This window comes from Hemiscyllium ocellatum, chromosome 29 (genome assembly GCF_020745735.1).
Source record: "Hemiscyllium ocellatum isolate sHemOce1 chromosome 29, sHemOce1.pat.X.cur, whole genome shotgun sequence".
In the NCBI taxonomy this organism is placed as follows: Eukaryota; Metazoa; Chordata; class Chondrichthyes; order Orectolobiformes; family Hemiscylliidae; genus Hemiscyllium; species Hemiscyllium ocellatum.
In genome coordinates this window covers 30,104,247-30,129,294 of record NC_083429.1, presented here as the reverse complement: position 1 = coordinate 30,129,294, position 25,048 = coordinate 30,104,247, and the positions used below count along the sequence as shown (strand labels likewise).

General features: G+C 39.7%; 1 protein-coding gene across 4 annotated transcripts in view; it reads right to left on the bottom strand.

The window, feature by feature from the left end:
• The window catches only part of opcml (opioid binding protein/cell adhesion molecule-like), a 1,024,953-nt gene that overhangs the window by 330,575 nt on the left and 669,330 nt on the right, over positions 1-25,048 (bottom strand). For all 4 annotated transcript variants that reach the window (XM_060847054.1, XM_060847056.1, XM_060847055.1 and 1 more), the window contains exon 3: positions 24,893-25,018. In XM_060847054.1, coding sequence (XP_060703037.1) covers positions 24,893-25,018 — 126 coding nt within the window. The remainder of the gene's footprint in view (positions 1-24,892; positions 25,019-25,048) is intronic.

Genomic DNA, 25,048 nt, shown 5'->3' with positions numbered 1-25,048 from the left:
AGAAATGTCTTCTCATTACCATTCTAAATTGACCCCCTCTAATTCTAAGGCTGTGCCCATGAGTCTGAATCTCCCCGCATAACAAAAACAAATTCCTAATGTCCACCCTTTCTAAGCCATGCATTATCTTGTAAGTTTTTATTAGACCTTCCCTCAAATTTCTAAACTCTAATGAATACAACCCCAGGATCCTCAGCCGTTCATTGTATGTTAGGCTTAGCATTCCTGCAATCATCCGTGTGAATCTCTGCTGGACACGGTCCAGTGTCAGTATGTCCTTCCTGAGGTATGGATCCCAAAATTGTACACAGTATTCTAAATGGGGCCTAACTAGAGCTTTATAAAGTCTCAGTAGCACATTGCTACTTTTATATTCCAACCCTCTTGAGATAAATGACAACATTACATTTGCTTTCTTAACCACGGACTCAATCTGCAAGTCAACATTTAGAGAATCCTGGACTAGCACTCCCAGATCCCTTTGTACTTCAGCGTTATGAATTTCTCACCATTTAGAAAATAGTCCATGCATGTATTCTTTTTTCCAAAGTGCAAGAGCTCGCATTTGCTCATGTTGAATTTCATCAGCCATCTCTTGGACCACTCTCCCAAACTGCCCAAATCTTTCTGCAGCCTCCCCACCTCCTCAGAACTACCTGCCTGTCCGCCTAACTTCTTATCACTGGCGAACTTCACCAGAATGCCCCCAGTCCCTTCATCCAGATCATTAATATATAAAGTGAACAGATGTGGCCCCAACACTGAACCCCGCGGGACGCCATTGTCACCAGCTGCTATTCCACAAGAGAACCTTTTGTCCCAATTTGTCAGACAGCCAAACCTCAATCCATGCCAGTAGCTCAGCTCGAGCACCAGGGGCCCTCACCTTACTCAGCAGCCTCTCGTGAGGCGCCTTTTGGAAGTCTAGGTAGATAACATCTACTGGCTTTCCCTGGTCTAATCAACTTGTACCTCTTCAAAGATTTTTAACAGAGTTGTCAGGCATGACCTCCCCTTACTAAATCCATGCTGACTTGTTTTGATCTGACCCCAAACTTCCAAGAATTTAGAAATCTCAACCTCAATGATGGATTCTAGAATTATATCTAAAACCAAGATTAGGCTAATTGGCTTATAATTTTCCATCTTCTGTCTTGATCCTTTCTTGAACAAGGGTGTCATAACAGTGATTTTCCAACCACTTGGGACTTTCCCTGACTCCAGTGATTTTTGAAAGATTACAACCAATGCCTCCACTATTTCTTCAGCCACCTCCCTCAGAACTCTAGGATGTAGCCCATCAGAGTCAGGAGATTTATCAATTTTTAGACCTTTTAGTTTGTCTCGCACTCTCTCTTTTGTAATGGTTACCATACTCAACTCTGCCCCAACTCTCCTTAATTGTGATATTACTCATGTCTTCCACTGTGAAGATCGACGTAAAGTACTAATTCAATTCTTCAGCTATTTCCTTATCTCCCATCACTAGCCTTCCTGCACCAATTTGGAGCAGCTCAATTTCCACTTTTGCTTCTCATTTGTTTCTTATGTATTGTGAGAAACTTTTCCTATCATTTCTAATATTACTGGTTAGCCTACCTTCATATTTGATCCTCTCCTTCCTTATTTCTCTCTTTGTTATCCTCTGTTTATTTTTGTAGCCTTCCTAACATTCTGATTTCCCAGTGCTCTTGGCCACTTTAAAGGCTCACTCTTTATCTCTGATACATTTCCTGACTTCCTTAGTCAGCCATGGCTGTCTAATCCCCACTCCCAGATAATCTTTCTTTTCTTTGGAGTGAACCTTTGTACTGTGTCTTCAATTACACTTAGAAACTCCTGCAATTATTGCTTTACTGTCTTCCCCACTGGGCTCTGCGTCCAGTCGATTTTTGTCAAAGTACCACTTGAATTTTTAGGCTTCATGCTCCAATCTACTGCTGTCATAGAAAAGTCTTACACCAAACAAATTCGATGGAGTCTATATAAAATGACCTTGATCAACTCAATAAAAAAAAATCAAGAAATTTTACATGTAGTTCTGGGATAACGTGCATGTTGGCAGCACGACATGGCTATAATGTTGCTGAAGAATTAGGGAATTGTGTTTTGGAGAATGCTGACCTCACTAGGCAATAGTATGATTCCAGTGGCATCAGTTTGCACACTTTATACTCCAGATAGCCTTTTTCAATAAAGTCAGGTCATGGAGACAGCCAATTCCAGCTGCATCCATAGGGCAACACCCTGAACAGTCAGAGTCTACCTGACTTGTAGACTGACAGGTAACAGACCTAACCCAACTAATTCTTTTTTTTTGTGTGGTTATAAAATGGCATCCTTTGTTCAAGTCGACTTCTTGTTCTGATGAGTGCAAGATTTTTTTTAAAAAGCTCATCCATTTCCCTTCCTTTCAAAAGGCACAACTTAAACACAAGACCAAGTAGGTCAGAATGTGCAAACACACCAATAAATTCAAAGAAACCTGCAACATAAAATCCAGGATAGCCACAAATTCAAAATGTTCCACTCTACAATCTGTCCTCCAATTTTATGGTCAGCAACAGGTATCATGGTGAGCAACAATTACTAAAGACTTCAAACAGGTGAAGTGGATGACACATAAACATTTGAGAATGTCATGGAGACTCAATTGTAAGTTGTCCACAACACTGACCATACTCAAATCAAAGAGGAACAGAGTTTCTCTGCTGTACTAATAGATTACGAGATGAATTGACAAGTAAAGATCGTTGGCATCTCCAGTGTGTCGAAATTAGCCTCAGTGTCCTTAGTAAATAAACACTGAATGTATTTTCCTAACTTTATGTTGCTATTTTTTGCATAGATGTCAAGTCACTTCAAATAAATTAGTTCTGCCTTTAATGAAGTACTAAACAAAGAATGTGATTTGACCTCATTAAGTGGTCTTCCATTAATTGTGCTGATGCTAATTTTTAGACTTACTTTTCCCAATAATTTCACTCATGTTGAAACTTGGATTGCTTACTTGTGTACTGTTGAACTGGAAGCTAGGATAAGGTAATCACTGCACAAATATTTGACTTGAAGACTGTAAAGTCACATTTAAATTGAATTCACTTGAATTTAACTTGAGTGTTGCTTTCTTGACAAATGCTACCGCACCTGCTGAATATTCCCAGGACTTTTTACAAATTGTTACTTCTTCAAATATGTCTATATTATTATAGTTCTGTTCTATTCTTGCATAGGTTGTCTCATGAAAGTTGATAAGTCACATTATCCTCACGACCATCTGGATGCATCCATGGATGCCAATGGAGTAAAGGTGGAAATTGCTGAGATGCCAGTCTTGAAGGTCATACTAAAGAAATGGGCACAGCAAATCTAATTCCATTGATCCAAAACAAATGTTGTCAGGTAAATTCAGCAACTAAACCCCTCACCCCCACCCCATTTATCATTGCTGATGGGAAAGCTTGCCAAGATGATAATCTGAGATAAGATTAGAAGTCATTTGGATAATTGTGGATTCATTATGGAAATCAACAAACTTCACTGAGTTCATTAATATGGTAATGGAGAAGAAAAACAAACTTTTGACGTGGCTCACATGAACCTCTAAATAATGCTTGACAAAGTATCATATAGTTGACCTGTCAGAAAGCTAAAATCCATAGCATAAAAAGCAAAGCATTAAATCTGGGCATATATTTTTGGGAGTAATATATATATATGATGTGAAGCAAGTTAATAATCACACAGCAACAGGTTATAATCCAACAGGTTTATTTGGAAACACTAGCTTTCAGAGCACTGCTCCTTCATCAAGTCACTGTCACAACTACTTAATGAAGGAGTAGTGCTCTGAAAGCTAGTGCTTTCAAATAAACTGTTGGACTATAACATGGCATTGTGTGATCTTTAACTTTGTCCACCCCAGTCCAACACTGGCTCCTTCACACTGTGAAGGAAGTTAGAAGAGATGGAATTATTTAGACAACCTTTTGGCTGGAACAGGAATTCTTTAATTGTGTTCAACAGATTTGGGCTGTGACTCTCTGGCTAATTAATGAAATCAGAAGTTTAGTGTGTGCTGAAAGCAATATGCTGTTTTTCTTAAAATGAAGTGACTTTGAAAAAGCTGTAGGAATTGCAGATACTGTAAGTCAGAGACAAAAACAGAAATTGCTGGAAAAGCTAAGCAGGTCTGGCGGCATCTGTGAAGAGAAATCAGAGTTAACATTTTGGGTGCAGTGACCCTTCCTCAGAACTGAAAACACTAACCAAAATGATAACTCTGCTTTCTTTTCACAGATGCTGCCAGACCTACTGAATTTTTCCCACAACTTTTTTCCCAGTGAGTTTTTCCCAGTGGTTAACACTGCTGCCTCACAGCGCCAGAGACCTGGGTTCAATTCCTGCCTCAGGCGACTGACTGTGTGGAGTTTGCACGTTCTCCCCGTGTCTGCGTGGATTTCCCTCTGTGTACTCCGGTTTCCTCCCACAGTCCAAAGATGTGCGGGTCAGGTGAGTTGGCCATGCTAAATTGCCCGTAGTGTTAGGTAAGGGGTAAATAAAGGGGTATGGGTGGGTTACACTTCGGTGGGTCGGTGTGGACTTGTTGGGCCGAAGGGCCTCTTTCCACACTGTAATCTAATCTAATCTAATCTTCTGTTTTTGACTTTGAGAAAGCATGTAAGTGAGGCAATGAAATAAGAAATTGAGTTAATTGCCATAATAACTGAAAGGGAGGAGGCAAAATTGGTTTTGAGAGGATTAGATGTCTATGCTAAGAGTAGCCTCGCAACTCTCACTGGTATTAGAGTTCTGTTCAGGCAGATGAGCAAAGGAGACACCCAGAAGCTGAAGTGTCTAACCTAGTGCTGTTTCTTAAATATTGTCCTCAGGAACTTAATCCCAGTCAGTTGGAATCAAAACTGGTCGTTTATCATCAATCTGCAGCTGTCAGCAAATTAGCTGTGCAGACAGGAAATTCAGCAGGTCATCACACAATACCTGCTGTTTTCTAAACTTTGGCCCACAGGAGTTAATCTTTTTCCTTTTGTTTTTTCGTTAAAAAACAATCATCTCTGCAGAGACTTGACTTGTTTTTTTAGAAGTGTTGTTTAACTGCACCTTTGTGTGAGGGATAAAGAGTATTTGAAAGAGGTTTAGTGCATGAATCACAAATGTCAATTTGCAGGAATAAAAGTAATTAGGAAAGCTAATAGAATTTTATCATTTACCAAGAGGGAAAGTGAATACCAACATAAGGAAACTATGCTTCAATTGAACAGCCATGGTGAGACCATATCTGAAGGGCTCCATGCAGTGTTGATTAGATGTAAATACATTGAAAGCAGTTTATCAGACTAATAAACAAGCTTGAACCTGCAATACAACGAACTTTCCACTGAGCCAGAAGTTTGCTGTATTTATGCAAGTATCCTTCATAATAGTCATTGTTTAGTTCATTCGTATGAATGCCCAATAAATGCTTCAGAATCCTATTACTTTAACAAACCCACATGTCAGAAAACATAATTCTGCAACAGCAGACGACATGATAGATTGCCTCACAATTGCTCCAAATAAGTCTGTGAGATAAATGTCTTTTAATCAGGACCTGCAATAACATGCACTCTGAAGGTTTGCACTGTTAGTTTGAAATAATCAACCGCAGTTGGAACTGCAAAAAAAAGTAAAGAATACAACAAATAACTGCAGGTTCTCAACTGAGTGTATTGAGAATATCAATAAAAATCACAACTGTCATTTAGCCATATCGTCCTCACTGGGTGAGCTTAATCAAACTGTAGCCTGATTGTGAACAGCAATAATTTGACACAGAACTGATTTTCTGAGGTGGTGGTTGAGCTGAAGGTTAAAGAAATCTGTTGCACCAGCATGCAAGAGTGCACCCTTATAACATCAATGCTGAACATCAATCATGAGCACTTGGGAAATTATTTTCAAGTTGCATTCTTTTACTTTTGAAATGGAACTCACTTTATAAAATCTGCCACTTCTAGGCTACATTTAATTACATTCTTTGTTCATGAGATGTGGACATCACTGGCAAAACCAGAATTTATTGCCAATCCTGATGTACCACAAAGAATGTGACAGTGAGCTTTCTTGAACCACTCTCATCTTTTTAGTATGGGTAAACCCACAAGCTATCCAGGAAGATGTTCCTGGATGTTGACCCAGCAAGAGAGTCGGATATCTTTCCAAATAGCATACAACTTACAGTAGAGCGGCGAACTGTTGAACTGTGGTAATTAATATCCCAGCCTCGAGCAGAGGAGGTCTGGATTCAAGACCCACCTCCCTGGAGGTGTGTCATGACAGTTAGACCTTGCAACAGATGGCGTTTCTGTGTCTCCTGTTGCTGTTCATCCAGGCAATACTGGTCAGATATTCAGTAGGTGCTATCCATCTTGTAAGAGACAGTGAGGTCTGTAGATGCTGGATATTACTCTCAACACTATCCATCTTGTAGCTAGTATACACTACGACCACAGTATGCCATGAGTGAAACATTGGCAGCACAGTGGCTCAGTGGTTAGCACTGCTGCCTCACAGGACCAGAGACCCAGGTTTGATCCCTGCCTCAGGCGACTGTCTGTGTGGAGTTTGCACATTCTCCCTGTGTTTGCGTGAGCTCCCTCCAGGTGCTCCGGTTTCCTCCCATGGTTCAAAGATGTGCAGGTCAGGTGAATTGGCCACACTAAATTGCCCATAGTGTTAGGTGCATGAGTCAGAGGGAAATGGGTCTGGATGGGTTACTCTTCAGAGTTTGGTGTGGACTTGTTGGGCCGAAGGGCCTGTTTCCATGAAGTAGGGATTCTAATCTAATGTTAAAAAAAAGTGAATTCTTATACAGACAAATTAATTAATTAATGACTTTATTGTCACGTGTATTTTACAATGAGAAAAACACTGTCACCATGATCCGTCGTCATTCTGAATTAGAGTAAGAAACAAAATAGAAAGATATAGATCAGAGAAAGTCCATCTGTCCTGAGCCAGCTTATCATCAACAGTGCCTGAGCTGCCATCCCTCTTTCACCAGCTTACGGCTGTCTACACTGGACCCAACCAATTTCAATAACATCACTTTTCAGGCACTAACCTTCACCACTTGGCCAATTCTCCTCTATCACTACCTCACCGCCACCTACGCCAGATCAACAAACATCAAAGTGGACTGTCAGTCAAGTGGATTGGTTTGTCCTAGATGGACCAAGCTTCAGGTGGATCAGCAAGTAGAATGTACTCTACAACAATCCTGATTTGCAACAAACAGAACATAGAACAAAAAACATTACAGCACAGTACAGGCCCTTTGGCTCTCAATGTTGTGCTGACCTGTGAAACCAATCTAAAGCCCATCCTATCTGCGCTATTCCTTTTTTATCCATATGTCTATCCAACAGCCATTTAAAGCCTTTAAAGTTGGTAGGTCTACTACTGTTGCAGGAAGTGCATTCCACACCCTTACTACTCTCTAAATAAAGAAAATACCTCTGACAGCTGTTCTAAATCTATCACCCCTCAATTTAAAACTTTATCCCCTCGTGCTAGCCATCACCATCCGAGGAAAAAGGCTCTCACTGTCCACCCTATCTAACCCTCTGATTATCTTATATGTCTCAATTAAGTCACCTCTCAACCTTCTTCTCTCTGACGGAAACAGCCTCAAGTCCATCAGCCATTTCATAAGACCTTCCTTCCATACCAGGCAATGTCCTGGTAAATCTCCTCTGAACTCTTTCCAAAGCTTCCACATCCTTCCTCTAATACAGTGACCAGAACTGTACACAATACTCCAAGCATGGCCACACCAGAGTTTTGTACAGCTGCCAGCATGACCTCATGGTTCTGAAATTCAATCCCTCTACGAATAAACGCTAACTAAAATTACCTCCTTAACAACCCTATCAACCTGGGTGGCAATTTTCAGGGATCTATGTACATGGACACCGAAATCTGTTTGCTCATCTACACTACCAAAGTGCTTTAGATGGTTAGTATGTGAGCTATTCCATGAAAATTTCCCAGCATCTGGCCTGCTGTCATAGTTATTGTATTTATTAGACTAGCCTAGCTAAATTTCCAGTCAATAGTGACTCTTTTTGTTGATGGAGATTCCAAGGGGACTGATTATCTCTTTTTTGGAGATGGTGATTTTCTTTGCAGTTATGCGCCTTATTACTTTGCAACTTATCATTCCAGACCTAAATGTTGTCCAGGTCTTGCTGAATGCAGTGTGCACTGCTTCATTATCTGAGGACTCTTGAACAGAAATGCAATAGAAACATTGCCCCCAGATATTTAAATGGATTTTCTTTATGTTTGGTTCCACATCACTCAGTAATTTCCTAGTGTTGACCTTTGAACTGTGGAGAAGATGGTAAGCCAGACAGTCCAGACAAAGGCCTGAGAAAATAAGCACAATGATGAAGAAAACAAGACAGTAGGAGATAAATTAATAGCTTTCAGAGAAGCCAAACATTGGAAATCACCAGAATTTGGCAATTTTGGAGTTTCTAACTGGTCATTCATGGATATTGACAGCTCAAATAAACATCCACTAATACAATATAATGACACTTTCTCTTTGTAATATTACTTTTGGACATTACACACCACAAAAGCGCTTTCAAGTGAATTACTGCCTGGTGTTGGGAAGAAAGAGCAGCCAAGTGTATTATTAATCAAACTGTGACAGTTTGAAAAGAGTGAACCAGCAGCATCATTGATCCTTTCTGTGTAATGGTTGCATATATTATCCATGGTAAAGATTTAGATGCATTTTGAGGTATCAGTCTCTCTTCAAGGCGATTTTGCATTCTGTTACAATATCAGTCACAAAGGTTGATAATATAAATGACTTTAAAATGAAGCAAAATAACTGCAGAATAAAATATCAAAGTTAGTTCATGAAACCACAAAGATCATTTGTGTCAACAACGATCTTCAATTGTCACACTAATTTCACTTACAGTGGCATACACATTCTCAAAACTGATCTAAGAAGGAAAGCACACAAAACATGAATAGGAGATCAGGTTCATATAATGACAGGGTTTTGCACATAGAGCAGTCAAATCTATGCATCTCAATTTACAATTCACTTTGTCTGTAATAAGAACATTCCCAGATCAAAACAACAGCTCCTTCTTATAGTCGGGCAATATAACAGTTGTACATTTCTAATTTATTTTTCCACTTTGAAATAAAATATGATGAGTTTCTGTTAATGTTATCACCACAATGAACAAAACAGTGCCAAAACATTACATTTTTAAAGCATTATAAATACAGTTAAATGTTCAGTAGTGCTGTGATGATGCTGCTCCTTTGACAAGATTGTGTTGTTCTTGGTTTTATTTCAGAAAGGTTGTAAAGGCAAAGGTTCCTATATATCTGAAAATATCTACTTGAAGAAGCTTTTAAGTTTTTTTTTAAAAACACTTGCACAATGAAAGTGGGGTGCCCAGTTCTCCTAGTTCAAAGTTTTGGTTTGCTGTAGTTTCAGCTGCGGGGGTGGTGGGGGTGGGGGTGGTGCTAGACAAACAGCAACTGGCAAAAGAAACAGCTCCATGCTGATCCTTCTCTCTCTCTCTCTCTCTCTGCAATCTCTCTCCTGTCAGAACCTGTGTGTGAATTTATCATTTTTTGCCAAGGGGGTGTTTATGGGGATGGTTGCAAGTATTTGGAATGGCATCATTAAGGTGTGATAGAGTTGATTGGGCTTCCAAATAGTTATATTATTCTAACTTTGGTTTTCTTTTCTTCTACAAATAAATTGTGTGTGTGTGTGAGACAGAGAGAGAGAGAGAGAGAGAGAGAGAGAGAGAGACCTGGTCCATAATAGCACTATGCAGGAGCATTGTGAGCATGAAGCCAAACCACAGAAAGGACATATTAAAGCAGATGGCTGAAAGGCTATCCAGGGACATATCAAATGAGATAGATTTGAAGGAGTTTTTTTTAAATACAGAAGAATTCCAGAGAGATAGAAGATTCTCATAATGAGCACCTTGGAAGCTGAATGGCTGCCAATATGAAGTGATTGAAAGTGGACCATTCAAGATACCAGAATTGGAGCACAGCAGATATGTGAGTGTTACGGTACTGGAGAAGGTTACGAGACAAAGAAGTCATGATTTGGAGATGATGGTGTTGGACTGGGGTGTACAAAGTTAAAAATCACACAACACCAGGTTATATTCAACAGGTTTAATTGGAAGCACTCGCTTGTGTACGTAATGTCAATGACATTAATGCATCATCACTACAGTGGAAACTTTCAGAACAGAAATATGAGTAACTGAGCATGACATTTTCACTCAGCTTGATAGGACTTAAATGATGTGGGTTTTCACTACTCTGTCCAGTACGACTTGGCCACTCTAAGCACAAATTAACTGGAAACCTTGGAGTAAGGTAACCATCAACTGACAATTACATTCATAGAATTATTTGCTATAATGCAGGTGAGAAATGAAAACAAAATCCTAATGTCCTTTTGAATTGGTATTTAGTCAGTTTATTGGAAAGAGCAAAAAGACTTCTGTTCTGCATGTTTGTATCGTCTACCTGGCATTGTGTCATCTATGCCAAAATCTATGACACAGTGGGCAGTTTTCCACTCCCTGTGATCCTTCTCGCATGTCGTTGAGTGTGAGCTAGATTCTGTAGCACTTCCTCTCTTAGTTAGCTTGGATATCTTAGACAGAATAAAACCTGGTCTAACAATGATTTAACTAGACAATCCAATTCTCCCATCTACCCTCCTTGCTTGACACAACTATCTCTCATGATCCAATGTGACTACTCTCTTGAGCAAATTTGCTTATCGACCCAACTATCTACCCATCTCAACCATTCACCTACTCACCAATCAACCACACAACCATTCACTAACATTCAAAGATTGGATCTTTCTCATTACCACATTGGAGCTAGTGTTTCAAAAAGATGCTAAGTCCTATATTTCCATGGCCCTGACTGCTATTTTACCCAAGTTCACAAAGGGATGGTATGCTATGTTCTTCTGCAATAGCTCAGTTAGGAAGATGCCAGCAGAACTGTGCTTGAGATATTTACAATTGCAACAGCAGTCTACATGTCATTACCACTGCTTGGAAGATCCAGTCCATTATGTTTTATTTCATAGCATAGGAAATACAATGAACCCAGTTTTATTTTTCTGAACAAAGTTACTATACATAATTTTCCCTTCAACAAACTATCAACATTACCAAAATCATCTTACACAATTTTGCAAAGAGCAAGGGGAAGAAGAAATATTTTATCCCATCAACTAAAGTTTACAAGGTATAATTATGGTACCTGCAAGGTTGCACAGTGGGAATTAAATTGCTTCTGCCAAGCACTGTGGCGTAAAATGGGAGGACATACTCACTGCAATTTCTCGCATACATTTCCACTCAGTTAAATGTACAATGAGAAAGGAGGGTACAATAGAGCGGAGAGGAAGCAATTGCGTGATAAAATGAAGAAAGGAATTCCAGTGCTGGATTACAGGGATTATGTTGCTGACCTATGGGAAGCTAACTTAATCAGACAACTGCTTGCTCTTCAGGTTAAGGAATGAGAATGATGAGTGTTCCAGCAAAATGCAGAAGGTATAAAAATATAAGGTCCACTGATAAAGGGGGGAAATTAAATCAGTATCTTGTGAAATTATGTACTAGTTATGCAAACGATGCTAATTACCAAATCAGATCTTCATTACAACTCAAAAAAAAACTCAAGTTATCTCTACAAGAATTTGGAATATAATTATTACTCCACGTTGGACAACATCTCAGGGATTTGGACCAATTAAGCCTAATTTGCATATGCAAACCAGAGTAATCGTTATTCAAAACCTTTACCTATTATTTCTGATTTTGTGGAAGATAAATTATACAAGCAAGGTCATTTTCCTCTGATTGGGAAACATATTAAAAGCTGTTGAAAAAAAATCTACTTCACTCATTACAAAATCTGTCTTATTTAATTAATATACACATTCAGTATCATATTAGCACCCAAGACTGTTTAATGCCAAAGCATTTTGGCTGTTTTGTGAGTTGCAATGTTATTTTTTTAATTGCTTTTTTATATCTCTAAATACTTAAATTGTTAACAGCCTTAGTTTTTAAAACACATTTTCAAAGTTCAAGGACAAGCAAGACAGTGGAGGGAGTTTGTTGTTTGCCCATTTTGGGATTGCTGGCTTACATTACATGAGTTAGGCCGATGAGGTATTTCTTTCCCTCTCCATAGGTAGCAAATGACACCCCTCTAGTCAGAAGTATATGCACATGTCCTGTGGATAATATTGGGAGCTTATTAGGCTAGTTGACACCCAACTGTCCTGTGGCCCAACATTTCAACTCCCCCACCGCCCCCCCCCCCCCCCTCCCCCACTCTGCCAAGGACATGGAGGTCCTGGGCCTCTTTCACTGCTGCTCCCTCACCACCAGACGCCTAGAGGAAGAACTCCTCATCTTCCGCCTCGGAACACTTCAACCCCAGTGCATCAATGTGGACTTCAACAGTTTTCTAATTTCCCCTTCCCCCACCTCACCCTAGTTCCAAACTTCCAGCTCAGCACTGTCCCCATGACTTGTCCTACCTGCCTATGACTGAAACGTCAATTTTACTGCTCCTCGGATGCTGCCTGAACTGCTGTGCTCTTCCAGCACCACTAATTCAGACTCTGGTTTCCAGCATCTGCAGTCATTGTTTTTACTTAGTTGATACCCAGATTATAGGCTCCACGTTCCTGCATGATAGGTCTTTGAGCCCTTGGTATTTCAGACCTGATCTGCTTCCTTCCTTCTCAAGATCATAGCAAGAAGGAAGTCCTTCAAAAAATGACCATAATTCCCAATTATAACCAGAGTATTGATCAAAAGGTTTTGAAAACTTGCTATTGCCACAGACAAAACAAATATGCTAATATCTGGAATTTAATGCAGGAAGTAATCCAGCAGAAAGGAGGTGTTGCTTCACCAATACTCAGAGCCGAACAGCAAATACTCTTAAAATACTTTGAGATGGGGTTTTACAGTGAATCAGATCTGGAAACCCCTTGAACACTTGCTCTCTATTAGGAAGGTTTACCTTTACCTGAAAATGGTTAATGTTTGACTTGCAGATTTCTGCTCAACTCATTTATTTCCATTCCATTATTTCAAGATAAGTACATTGTTTTCTGGTACAGACCATTCCTTTTCTCTTCTTAGACTTGAGCACATGACAAGTGATGTCACATTCACATCATCATAGCATGGGTGGCTCAGTGGTTAGCACAGGCTACCTCACAGCACCAGGGGACCCAAGTTCAATTCCAGCCTGTGTGGAATTTGCACATTCTCCCTGTGACTGTGTGGGTTTCCCCCAGGTGCTCTGGTTTCCTCCCAGAGTTCAAAGATGTGCAGGTTAGGTGAATATGCCATGCTAAATTGTCCATAGTGTTCAGGCATGTGTAGGCTAGGTGAATTAGTTAGAGGAAATGTAGAGTAATAGGGGAGGGGAATGGGTCTGAGTGGGATACTCTTTGGAGAGTCGGTGTGAACTTATTGGGCCAAATGGCCTGTTTCCACACTGTAGGGATTCTACATACATTGCTACCTCATTATAGGTATCTGATTAACTCCTTCAGTTAAAGGAGATGGTGTTGGATGACTGTATATTAATACTAACATTTACTGACAAGGAAAATTATAACCAAATTGAAGTTTTTGTAAAACAGTGGGACTTCTGTATGAAACACTAACTCCAACTAAAGAGTAGTCAACCATGACATCATCCATTTAGAACCAAATCAATAAATTCAGTGTACATTCACTTCAGAGATTTTGAATGGTTACAAAATCAACAATGATGATTGCTGCGATGTAATGGAGGCAGTAATTTCTATTGTGACTTGAACATTTCAAATGGCCTTGAAACTGACTTCAGAGGAAAGTAAAGTACCTCTGTATTTAAGTAGACATATGAAAAAAAAGTACAGTCATTGCTACTAATTTACACACAGTAATCACAAAGGACAGAACTAAAATATGAAATAGAAATTTGTTCACTACTGTATTAGTAGGTATTCTTTATAGATTGGAACTGAGATACTGTGTGTGGTAGCCTTGATGTAATCTATATTTATTAAGATATGCATCATCCCAAGAAGGTTGATGCTGTCAATCAATACATGCGATGGAACGATATTCTACTTCCCAGAATTAACATATCTCACTTCAAAATGTACAACATCCACAAGATGGCAAACATGCTTAAAATTACCTCAACTGTGTTTTTCCATGGACATCAAGAGTGCTAATGTGAGGTGAATCTAACTCAAACTAAAAGTGAGCAATGGCTTGATTTTGATGTGAATAGTTAAGAAAAAGCTTTCAATATTCACCCCAGATACAATGATCACAAACTTTTAGGAGATGTTGAAATAGAGATGATGGGGTTTTGGCATCAGATTGAACATGTTCTCTGTGACATCCATGAAGAGAAAATCTCTTCAAGCAATCAAATACATTGTCAACCATCACTGAGGCGCACAGATCACAGAGCAGGAAATTTCCATTACTTTTAACATAACAATAAAAAAATAGTAATTATTGTGGAAACCCAACCAGTCTGGCAGCAACTGAGGAGGAAGGAATAGAGCCAATGTTTCAGTCTAAATCGACTCTTCTTTGGAACATAGCAAAAAGTAATGTAAACATTGAAACACCAATGCCAGGTTGATGCATATATAAAACAGTGAACAACAGGAAATTCAAAAATATAACTTTAATTTTGTTCACATCTGCAAGTTCTTCTGAGGGAATTAGGACCAAATTGCAGGTTTAGAAGGAACTTGTTCACCAGCAGGGTTGTGAATTGATGGAATTCCGTGCCCAGTGGTTGAGGCTTCCTCAGTAAGTGTTTTTAAAGATAAGACAGATACGTTTTTTAACAATAAAGGAATTAAGGGTTATGGTGAGAGGGCAGTTAAGTGGAGCCGAGGCCATGAAAAGATCAGCCATGACCTTATTGAATGGTGGAGCAGGCTCAAAGAGCCAGACGGCCTACTCCTGCTCCTAGTTCTTATGAATGAAACATCAATTTGTAAAATTATTTTGTTTCAGGATCAGAGGGCTAATTGCCACTTTCAATCATACCTATCACGACAATTAACATTTACTAAGCCATGAAAATTCAATAATTTCTTATGGAACAAAGTTAAGTATATTTACTGCTTTTGAAGTGAGAACAGCTTAATTAGTTGAAATTCACACAACGACACTGATATCTGTGTAGATTCCAATGACAGATTGTAATAACATAGCTTGTGAGGAAGCAAGGAATCTGATTCCAAGTTTAACTGTGCACGTGTGTACGCGAGACATTACTGTCAGATTTACTTAGGAATAGACTCACTATTGTTTGTACAACAAAAGATATGCCAATAAAACATTGAATGCTGCAGAATGTCGCAAATGTACTTTCAGAATTTGTTCTCATCATTGATTTGTGTAAAAATATTTACACTTAATCAGAAAGAAATGAAATACCAAATTAGAGGTCAAGGAATCTTGGATAAAATGGAACCACAAGGTTACTTAGAAATGGATGACATTATTCAGTGGCTCTGTGACTCAATCCAAAAGACAATTTCAGGTATTGATTTCTCTTTACATGAGAAATGTTTCCAGTTATCATTCTTGAACTAAATGTATATCAATTTGTACCTTATTACCTTCTTTCTTTAGTCATATTTTAATCTAAATAATGCTCAGCATTGGCCTATTCCATTGCATTTCTACCTTGCATGAAGTGAAGTCTCAGCATTGTTTATCTCATTTCAAGGCAAAAATAGTTTATATTTTTATGTATTATGCTATAACTTGATCCCTTGATTCTCGGGGTTGATTTTTGACCACCCACACACATCTATCCAACCCCTACTGCATGCGCCGTTCTCCCCATCATCCACCTGACCTCACCTTGCAATCTAACCTCCAACTCTGTGGAGTAACAGATTGGGCAGCTTTTTGAAAGCCAAACATTTGGAAATTTTCTAAATGCCATTGAAGTTTAGGTGCAAAGCGTGAGGCATCACTGAAGAGTTTTCTAGCAAATTTCAACATGATTGACTGGCTTGCTTGGCAAAAGTGAGGACTGCAGATGCTGGAGATCAGATTCTAGATTAGAGTGGTGCTGGAAAAGTACAGCAGGTCAGGCAGCATCCGAGGAGCTGGAAAATCGACATTTCAGGCAAAATCCTTTCATTAGGAACGAGGCAGGGAGTCTCCAGGGTGGAGAGATAAATGGGGAGGGGGGTGGGGCTGGAGAGAAGGTAGCTAAGAATGCAATAGGTGGAAGGAGGTGAGGATGAAGGTGATAGGTCAGAGAAGAATGTGGAGCAGATAGGTGGGAAGGAAGATAGGTAGGTAGGACAGGTCATGAGGATGGTGCTGAGCTGGCAGGTTGAAACTGGTGTAAGGTGGGTGGAGGGGAAATGAAGAAACTGGTACGTCCACATTGATGCCCTGGGGTTGAAGTGTTCCAAGGCAGAAGATGAGGCATTCTTGCCCCAGGCATCGGGTGGTGAGGGAATGGTAGTGGAGGAGGCCCAAGACCTGCATGTCCTTGGCAGAGTGGGAAGTGGAGTTGAAATGTTGGGCCACAGGGCAGAGGGGTTGATTGGTGCGGGTGTCCTGGAGATGTTCCTTAAAGCGCTCTGCGAGGAGACGTCCAGTCTCCCCAGCCTAAAGGAGACTGCATTGGGAGCAACAGATAACAATAAATGACATTGGTGGATGTACAGGTGAAACTTTGATGGATGTGGAATTCTCCTTTAGGGCCTTAGATGGAGGTGAGGGGGGAGGTGTGGGCATAGGTTTTGCAATTCCAACAGTGGCAGTCATGTGAGAAATGCTGGAGTAAATGCTATAGAGGACTAAAGAGGTTCAAGTCTCAAACTGGTGGCGCATAGAACCTTAGGCGTGCAAGAAATCTATTCCATAATGAAGAGTGGACAGGAGGCAGGGGGTTGAATGGGCCTTCATCAGATGTTGGTGCCACAGGAAGCAGAGGCCTAAGTGAATTGTGATCTTGAGAATGTAGTTATGAGGGACATAGGAAAGAAGATCAGAGATGTTAGGGATAGTCATAGAGTCATAGAGATGTACAGTATGGAAACAGACCCTTCGGTCCAACCTGTCCAAGCCGACCAGATATCCCAACCCAATCTCGTCCCACCTGCCAGCACTCAGCCCATATCCCTCCAAACCCTTCCTATTCATGTACCCATCCAAATGCCTTTTAAATGTTGCAATTGTACCAGCCTCCACCACTTCCTCTGGCAGCCCATTCCATACCCTCTGCATGAAAAGTTGCCCCTTAGGTCCTTTTCATATCTTTCCCCTCTCACCCTAAACCTATGCCCTCTAGTTCTGGATTCCTCCAGCTCAGGGAAAAGACTTTGTCTATTTACCCTATCCATGCCCCTCATAATTTTGTGAATCTCTATAAGGTTACCCCTCAGTCTCCAACGCTCCAGGGAAAACAGCACCAGCATGTTCAGCCTCTCCTTATACAGGAGATCCTCCAACCCTGGCAACATCCTTGTAAATCTTTCCTGAACTCTTTCAGGTTTCACAACACCTTTCCGATTGGAAGGAGACCAGAATTGCATGCAATATTCCAACAGTGGCCTAACCAATGTCCTATACAGCCGCAACATGACGTGTCAACTCCTGTACTCAATACTCTGACTAAAAAAGAAAGCATACCAAATGCCTTCTTCACTGTCCTATCTACCTGTGACTCCACTTTCAAGGAGCTGTGAACCTGCACTCCAAGGTCTCTTTGTTCTGCAACACTCCCTAGGACCTTACCATTAAGTGTATAAGTCCTGCTCTGATTTGCTTTCCCAAAATGCAGCACCTCGCATTTATCTGAATTAAACTCCATCTGACACTTCTCAGCCCATTGGCCCATCTGGTCAAGATCCTGTTGTAATCTGAGGTAACCTTCTTCACTGTCCACTACACCCGCAATTTTGGTGTCATCTGCAAACTTACTAACTGTACCTCTTATGCGCGCATCCAAATCATTTATGTAAATGACAAAAAGTAGAGGACCCAGCACCAATCCTTGTAGCTCTCCACTGATCACAGGCCTCCAGTCCGAAAAACAACCCTCCACCATCACCCTCTGTCTTCTACCTTTGAGCCTGTTCTGTATTCAAATGGCTAGTTCTCCCTGTATTTCATGAAATCTAACCTTGCTAACCAGTCTCCCATGGGGAACCTTGTCAAACACCTTACTGAAGTCCATATAGATCACATCTACTGCTCTGCCCTCATCAATCCTCTTTTTTCACTTCTTCAAAAAACTCAATTAAGTTTGTGAGACATGATTTCTCACGTGCAAAGCCATGTTGACTATTCCTAATCAGTCCTTGCCTTTCCAAATACATGTACATCCTGTCCCTCAGGATTCCCTCTAACAACTTGCCCACCACTGACTTCAGGCTCACTGGTCTATAGTTCCCTGACTTGTCCTTATCACCCTTCTTAAGCACTGGCACCATGTTAGCCAACCTCCGGTCGTCCAGCACCTCCTGTGACTATCGATGATACAAGTAGCTCAGCAATCACTTCTCTAGCTTCCCACAGAGTTCTAGGGTACTCTTGATCAGATCCTGGGGATTTATCCACCTTTATGCGTTTCAAGACATCCAGCACTTCCTTCTCCGCAATATGGGGGGTCCAGTCATTGGGGATGTTGATGAGGCAGAAATGTGAGATCCAGCATTGACTGAAAAAAAGTAAGTTGCCCAAGGCCCAAAAATTGGCTAGAGCCAAATTTGAAATGGTGGATGAAATGGCCTTATGATAATCAGTAAATTGACACCAACCTGCTGGGAATGGATTGTTTGTGCATTTCCTTCACCCAGTAAGACTGGTATTATGAGAGGAGTTCAGGTTAGAAGTCTGACTTTGAATATTTTAAACACCTGCCTGACCCAATCTCATTTTTTTAATGTTAATGTTTTGTTCTAAGAATTAGAGTTGTAGTCTCTCTCTGAAAAGAATTTAGAGCTACTGTTTCTATCGAACTTTGATAGCCAAAAGTATAGCCCAAGGTAAATACTGTACAGATTCAGCACAATGTCTGAAACCTCTGACTTATAATTGACGATTTAAAATTGACAAATAATGTATTCACGTTGGAGTTTATCCTTCTAGCTTCAGTAATGAACATGAGAAGTTAGAAACTACAAGTAAATTAATCAGCTGAAATATTCGATTATAGCTAACTTGGCACATCCAAACAAAAACATTGTCTTGTAAAGAGACATGTTTGACAGGAGAAAGACAATCACCGTAGCCACAAGGGGGAGGAACATATTAAATGCATTGTAAAAATGTATTTTTAATAAATTGTAAAATAAAAGTAATACAATAGCTTTGGTTCGTGGTAGAGGACTCATGCTCTTGGGTAAACGATTCAGTATTGTCAGGTGCTTAAATTTAAAACCCAGTTGACGTGCTCAATCCATCCATGGTAGGTATTCACAAATTTCACATTTCATATGCATAATAAGAAATGTATAACAATGAATGCAAGTTGATTCACAGTTCTTTATACTTCTCATCTTATTGCAAGGCTAAGCAACAGCATCCCTTTACAACTTGGATCCACACTTCAATCTCTCTAAAGGCAATTCGAGTTACCCGCAGAGGAAATGAGGCTGGAGCTGGATCATTAAGAAGCTTTATTCCATTGAAGGATGAATACTGAGAGATATATTTAGTTCAATGGATATAATTTATCTCAATGGAATAGCTAAAATGCCTCAGCTCAGTGGATTATTTTGCTTATTGATCTTTCCTTTCCTGGAGTCCTACTGCCTTAACAAACTCTCTGCAGCAAACAGCAGATAGCATTTATAAATGTCCGTGTCTCTCTCTCTCACAGCCGGCTTCAAAGACAGCAATCAAAATATTTCCAAATTGAACAAGGAAGAGCTGTTTGGTCCAATTGTCCACTCAGGCTAAAGAATTATTTGCTGACTGGTTTTTGGAAAAATATATTCATTTAGCATATTAGTCAACCTTTAACCTGGCACCTTGTGTTATAATGCGCATTGTTCACACAAAGATGCATCGTACACAACAACTCTGCTCCCAAATTTTTCCTGTAGGAGAACATACAAAAAGTCCTGAAAAGTTAAAGTATGCAATTAATCAAAATTATAAGAAATATTTCAAGGACCAAGTCGTATGACATGTTGAGTCTGCTCCATCATTCAAGATGATTATTGTGAATGTTGGGTATTGATTCCACTTTTCTTCCCAAGTCCTTGTTCTAGGATTCACTGAGTCACCAAATATCTCTCCATTCCCAATTTAAAATGTATTCGACAATGGTGCACCCACAACTCTCTGAGATAGAGAATTCCAAAGATGTTGAACCTCTGAGTGAAGACATTTCTTAGCATTTAAAGTCTGGTTGAAGATTTGTAGCTCGGGTGTCCGTTGTTGTGGTTCTGTTCGCCGAGCTGGAAGTTTTTGCTGCAAACGTTTCGTTCCCTGGCTAGGGAACATCATCAGTGCTATTGGAGCCTCCTGTGAAGCGCTGCTTTGATGTTTCTTCCGGTATTTATAGTATTTACCACTATAAATACCGGAAGAAACATCAAAGCAGCGCTTCACAGGAGGCTTCAATAGTACTGATGATGTTCCCTAGCCAGGGAACGAAACGTTTGCAGCAAAAACTTCCAGCTCGGCAAACAGAACCACAACAATTTCTTAGCATATCATTCCAAAATAATTAACAGCTTAAGTGCCTAACTGGTGATGCAAAGTTGAAGACAAAATATATGCAAAATATTGTGTTCTATCTATGACTGAAATTCTATTTTGTACTCTTCATAGCACTTATGTTGGTAAATTACTGAAGTGGAATGGAGCCATCTATTCACATCAGGCTTTATCTGTGACTAAAATGTCCTTGAGAAAAAAAGGGAAAATAAAATAGACTCTATACCAGATCTTGATCAGCAAAATTGTGCAAGTGAACATTCTGTAAGTGAAAATGGGACCTGGTTCACCTGTGCTTCCCACAGAAATAAACAACATATGAATAGCTTCATAACTGCAGCATGACCATTGGTGAACTACACAAGAATCAGGAATTGAATGAAATCCATAGCAATGTGGTTTGTTTTCTCGTCGAAACTTGGAGGCAGGATAGATGGCTCAACTGTAATGTCCACTCCTAAACCAACATGCCAAGCATCAAAGTATGAATCACTCAGAATTAGCTCCATTGTGCACAAATTGCCATTCATATACTTGACACAAGATTCCCAAAGCAACTGCTCTGCTCAGTACTGGATGGTGACAGGAGACTCCCAGGAGAATAATGGAAAGACTTTAGGGATTCCTCAAAGCATACGTGAAGAGGTGAAACATCTCCATTGATTAATTGGAGTCCCTTGACTGTTTTCATTCAGAGTGACACCAGACACATTGACCAGTAATATGTAGAGGTGAAATTGAGGCATCAAAAAGATTGTGTGACCTTATCAACAACTCAGCGACCCAATCCTACAGCTGCCTGGCATGTTGCAGAATATGCACATAGTACACTGGATTTCGCAGTAGTCATTGAATCGAAATGCAAGCAACTGCAAAAGTGAAAAGGAATAGAACAGGAACAGAATAGAAAAATGGAATAGGGAGGTTGTCTTCTATTTGTGTGTTTTGTGTAGCTGGACTTCAAATTTCCCTATGAGAAAATCATATCTAAACTTGTTTTACAGTCGCCGAGTGATGCAATTAATGAGTTGAATCATCAGCCAGGATCATTCAATGTTTCTCTCTCCACAGATGTGCCTGATGTGTTGAGCATTTTCAGTATTTTATGGTTTTATTTTGAAAATTTAAATTGCCCCATTTTAGTTAGATATGCCAAATATATTGCTGTTTCACATGATTCCCATTCACTTTCTGCACAAAGAAAGCAATTGTAAACAAATGGATGTTCCATCTATTAGTCCAGCATTTTGCTGACACAAAAGTACATGCCAGCCATCATGCATGTGAGAATTAAATGTAGTTTTTAGTCGAAAACAAGAGTGCAGTTGGAAAGCATTGAACCTGCAAATCAGAAGCTAAAAAACAATGGACTGAAAATTAATCTGATCCTATTGCTGGGCTCAGACTTGGTGCATGCACAGAGAGGCCAGAAGGTTGCTTAAAATTAATCATTTATAACATCCACATATTCTAGACAAGTTGTTGGTACATGCTGGACCCCTGACAGATACATAAGACTTCTGTAGGGCTGAGTTTAGACTTTCAAGCTGACAGGTACCTACAGGAAAGCTCCTGGAGAGATACTGAAGTGGGTGATGGGTTTTAGTGGTGAGTTGAGGTGGGGGAGTGAGAGTTAACTACTAGGGCTCTGAGGTTGAGGAATAAATCCAGCTTGTCTAGGATCCAGAGAAATATTTCTTTTTATTCATTTTGGGTGTCACTGGCTGGGCCAGCATTTATTGCCTCTCCCTAGTTGCCCTTGAGAAGGTGGTAGTGAGCTACTTTCTTGAATCGCTCCAGATCACCTATTATAGGTTGACTCACAATGCTATTAGTGAAGGAATTCCAGGATTTTGACCCAGCAACAGTGAATGATTGGCTATATATTTCCAATCCAGGATGGTGAGTGGCTTGAAGAGAAACTTGAAGGTGGTGTTCCCAAGTATCTGCTGCCTTTGGCCTTCCAGACGGAAGTGGTTGTGGGTTTGGAAGGTGCTGTCTGAGGATCTTTGGTGAATTTCTGCAGTGCATCTTGTAGATTGCACATAATGCTGCTACTGAGCCTCAATGGAGGGAGTAGATGCCTGTTGACATAGTGCCAATCAAGTGGGCTGCTTTGTCCTGGATGGTGTCAAGCTTCTTGAATGTTGTTGGAGCTGCACCCATCCAGGCAAGTGGGGAGTATTCCATCACACTCTTGATTTGTGTCTTGTAGATGGTGGTCAAGCTTTGAAGGCTCAGGAAGTGAGTTATTTGCCACAATATTGATTTGTAAACAGCTCACATGAGGTTCATGGTTGCAGTGACCACTAAGGAATGCCGGACAATATGTGTCGACAGCTTAACCACTGCCTGTTCAGTGCCTGAAAAGTAATAATATCGCAACAATCTTTTGAAGTATTTCTTACTCTTTCCAGTCTTCCCTTAGAGTCGACTGAACAAAACGAAATATTTCTGTACAATCTCAGAATGTATAAACTGACGATATTTTAACTTTTAAGAATTTGTCAGTGAATGAACTGTGCCTTTTTTTAAAAAATTGTATTTGCTAAGTGTTCAAACATATCTTCTGATCCAACCTCTCACAATTTTAATATGATTCTGACATTATTAAGTTCATTGAAAAATTGCTCCACTGAAACCTCACCTACTGGCAATTCATTTTCCTGTTACGTGCATTACTCAAGAATTGTTGTTTTGAGATAAAGCAAAGGGCCAGATCAAAAACTGACATCTGAATCTTTGTAAGGAACCATGAGGTTTTGCAAGAAGTCGCAATTGATACAAAAAGTTACTTAAAGAAAAACTCTCACTTTCTCAAGCTCTTCCACAGCACAGCCAAATGTGTAATCATGAATTACAGTTCTCAACAAATGAACCATAAAATAATCTGTCCTGTCACTCACTTTTGATGTAGTAAAACATCACAACTGACTGGCTCACAATGACAACAACAAACACTCGATATGGTGACATTTGTTTTATAACTGACAGGTAAAATGTTGGTACAGAATACTGTTGTTATTACCACTGAATAGAGACTAGAAGTGTAGAAGATCTTAAAGTGAGAGGATAATGGAAGTGAAAACCCTAAGGAATCAAAGAACATGGAATCAAGAGAATGCCTGAATTATTGTTGAATATGGCTGACTCAACTTCAACTAGGAGACAGCTGAAAAGTGACAGAGGCTCTGTTGACCCCATTCTTAAACTAGTTTGAAAGAATGCAATCATATTAAGGCATGCACCACTTGCTCTTTTCTTATTCCTGTGAGGACAGCTCAATTTTTGATCTAAGTAATCTCCAGTTGCTCAATCTACACAAAAACATACCATGAAACAAACTGCCAGGCAGATCTGTAGACTGCTAACCCATACTGAATCACATTAAATTATATACAACATTATATACAGCAAAATGTGGTTTTACTAGACTGTGTTTGGGAAGATATTTTTAAAAATGTATTTTACAATGTATTTTATAATGTAGAATAGGTTATCACTATATTCAGAGTATATTGATACGCTCAAAATTTCAGCGTATCTTAATGAAGAATATGTAAAGACAGCAAAGTGATATGGTACCACATTTTCTGCTTGCTGAAGATGCAATGACAATTAAATATCTTCCAAACCATTATAGCAACTTTGAGTATTCTCTATGCTTCCCATCAATGAACTATCACAAGTTAATTGTATGTGTGTAATAATAATACATTCATAAACGAATTAAACAAATAAGTGAAGTGTCTTTTCATAGCTCTAAAATCCTTGAGAATTTGAATGACAATTTGCACTTGATTTTAATTTTATCAAGGATAATTAAGTTCCAAAATCAGGTCTAATTTCAATGTTAAATTGGTTCCATCCATAACCTCAAAAACTCTTTGTAAATTACACTAACAGGATGGTTTCCCTGATAATAATAAGCAACATGGACCATGAACTGGAGCAAATCTCTTTGGTGAAGTCAACATGTTTCCTTTTATAAATCATTGTTCTTCTGTGTCTGTAGGTTCTTGACTGACAAGATATGAAAGGTGTCTTACCTGGTGGCGAGAGGTGGCGCCATGTCACAGTTGGTTCTGGCCTTCCAATAGCGAGGCACATGAGAGTCACATTGCTGCCCTCATTCACAGAGACACTACTGGAGATGTTGACGATTTTTGGTGGAACTGGGGGAGGTAGACAAAGTAGGATTATTT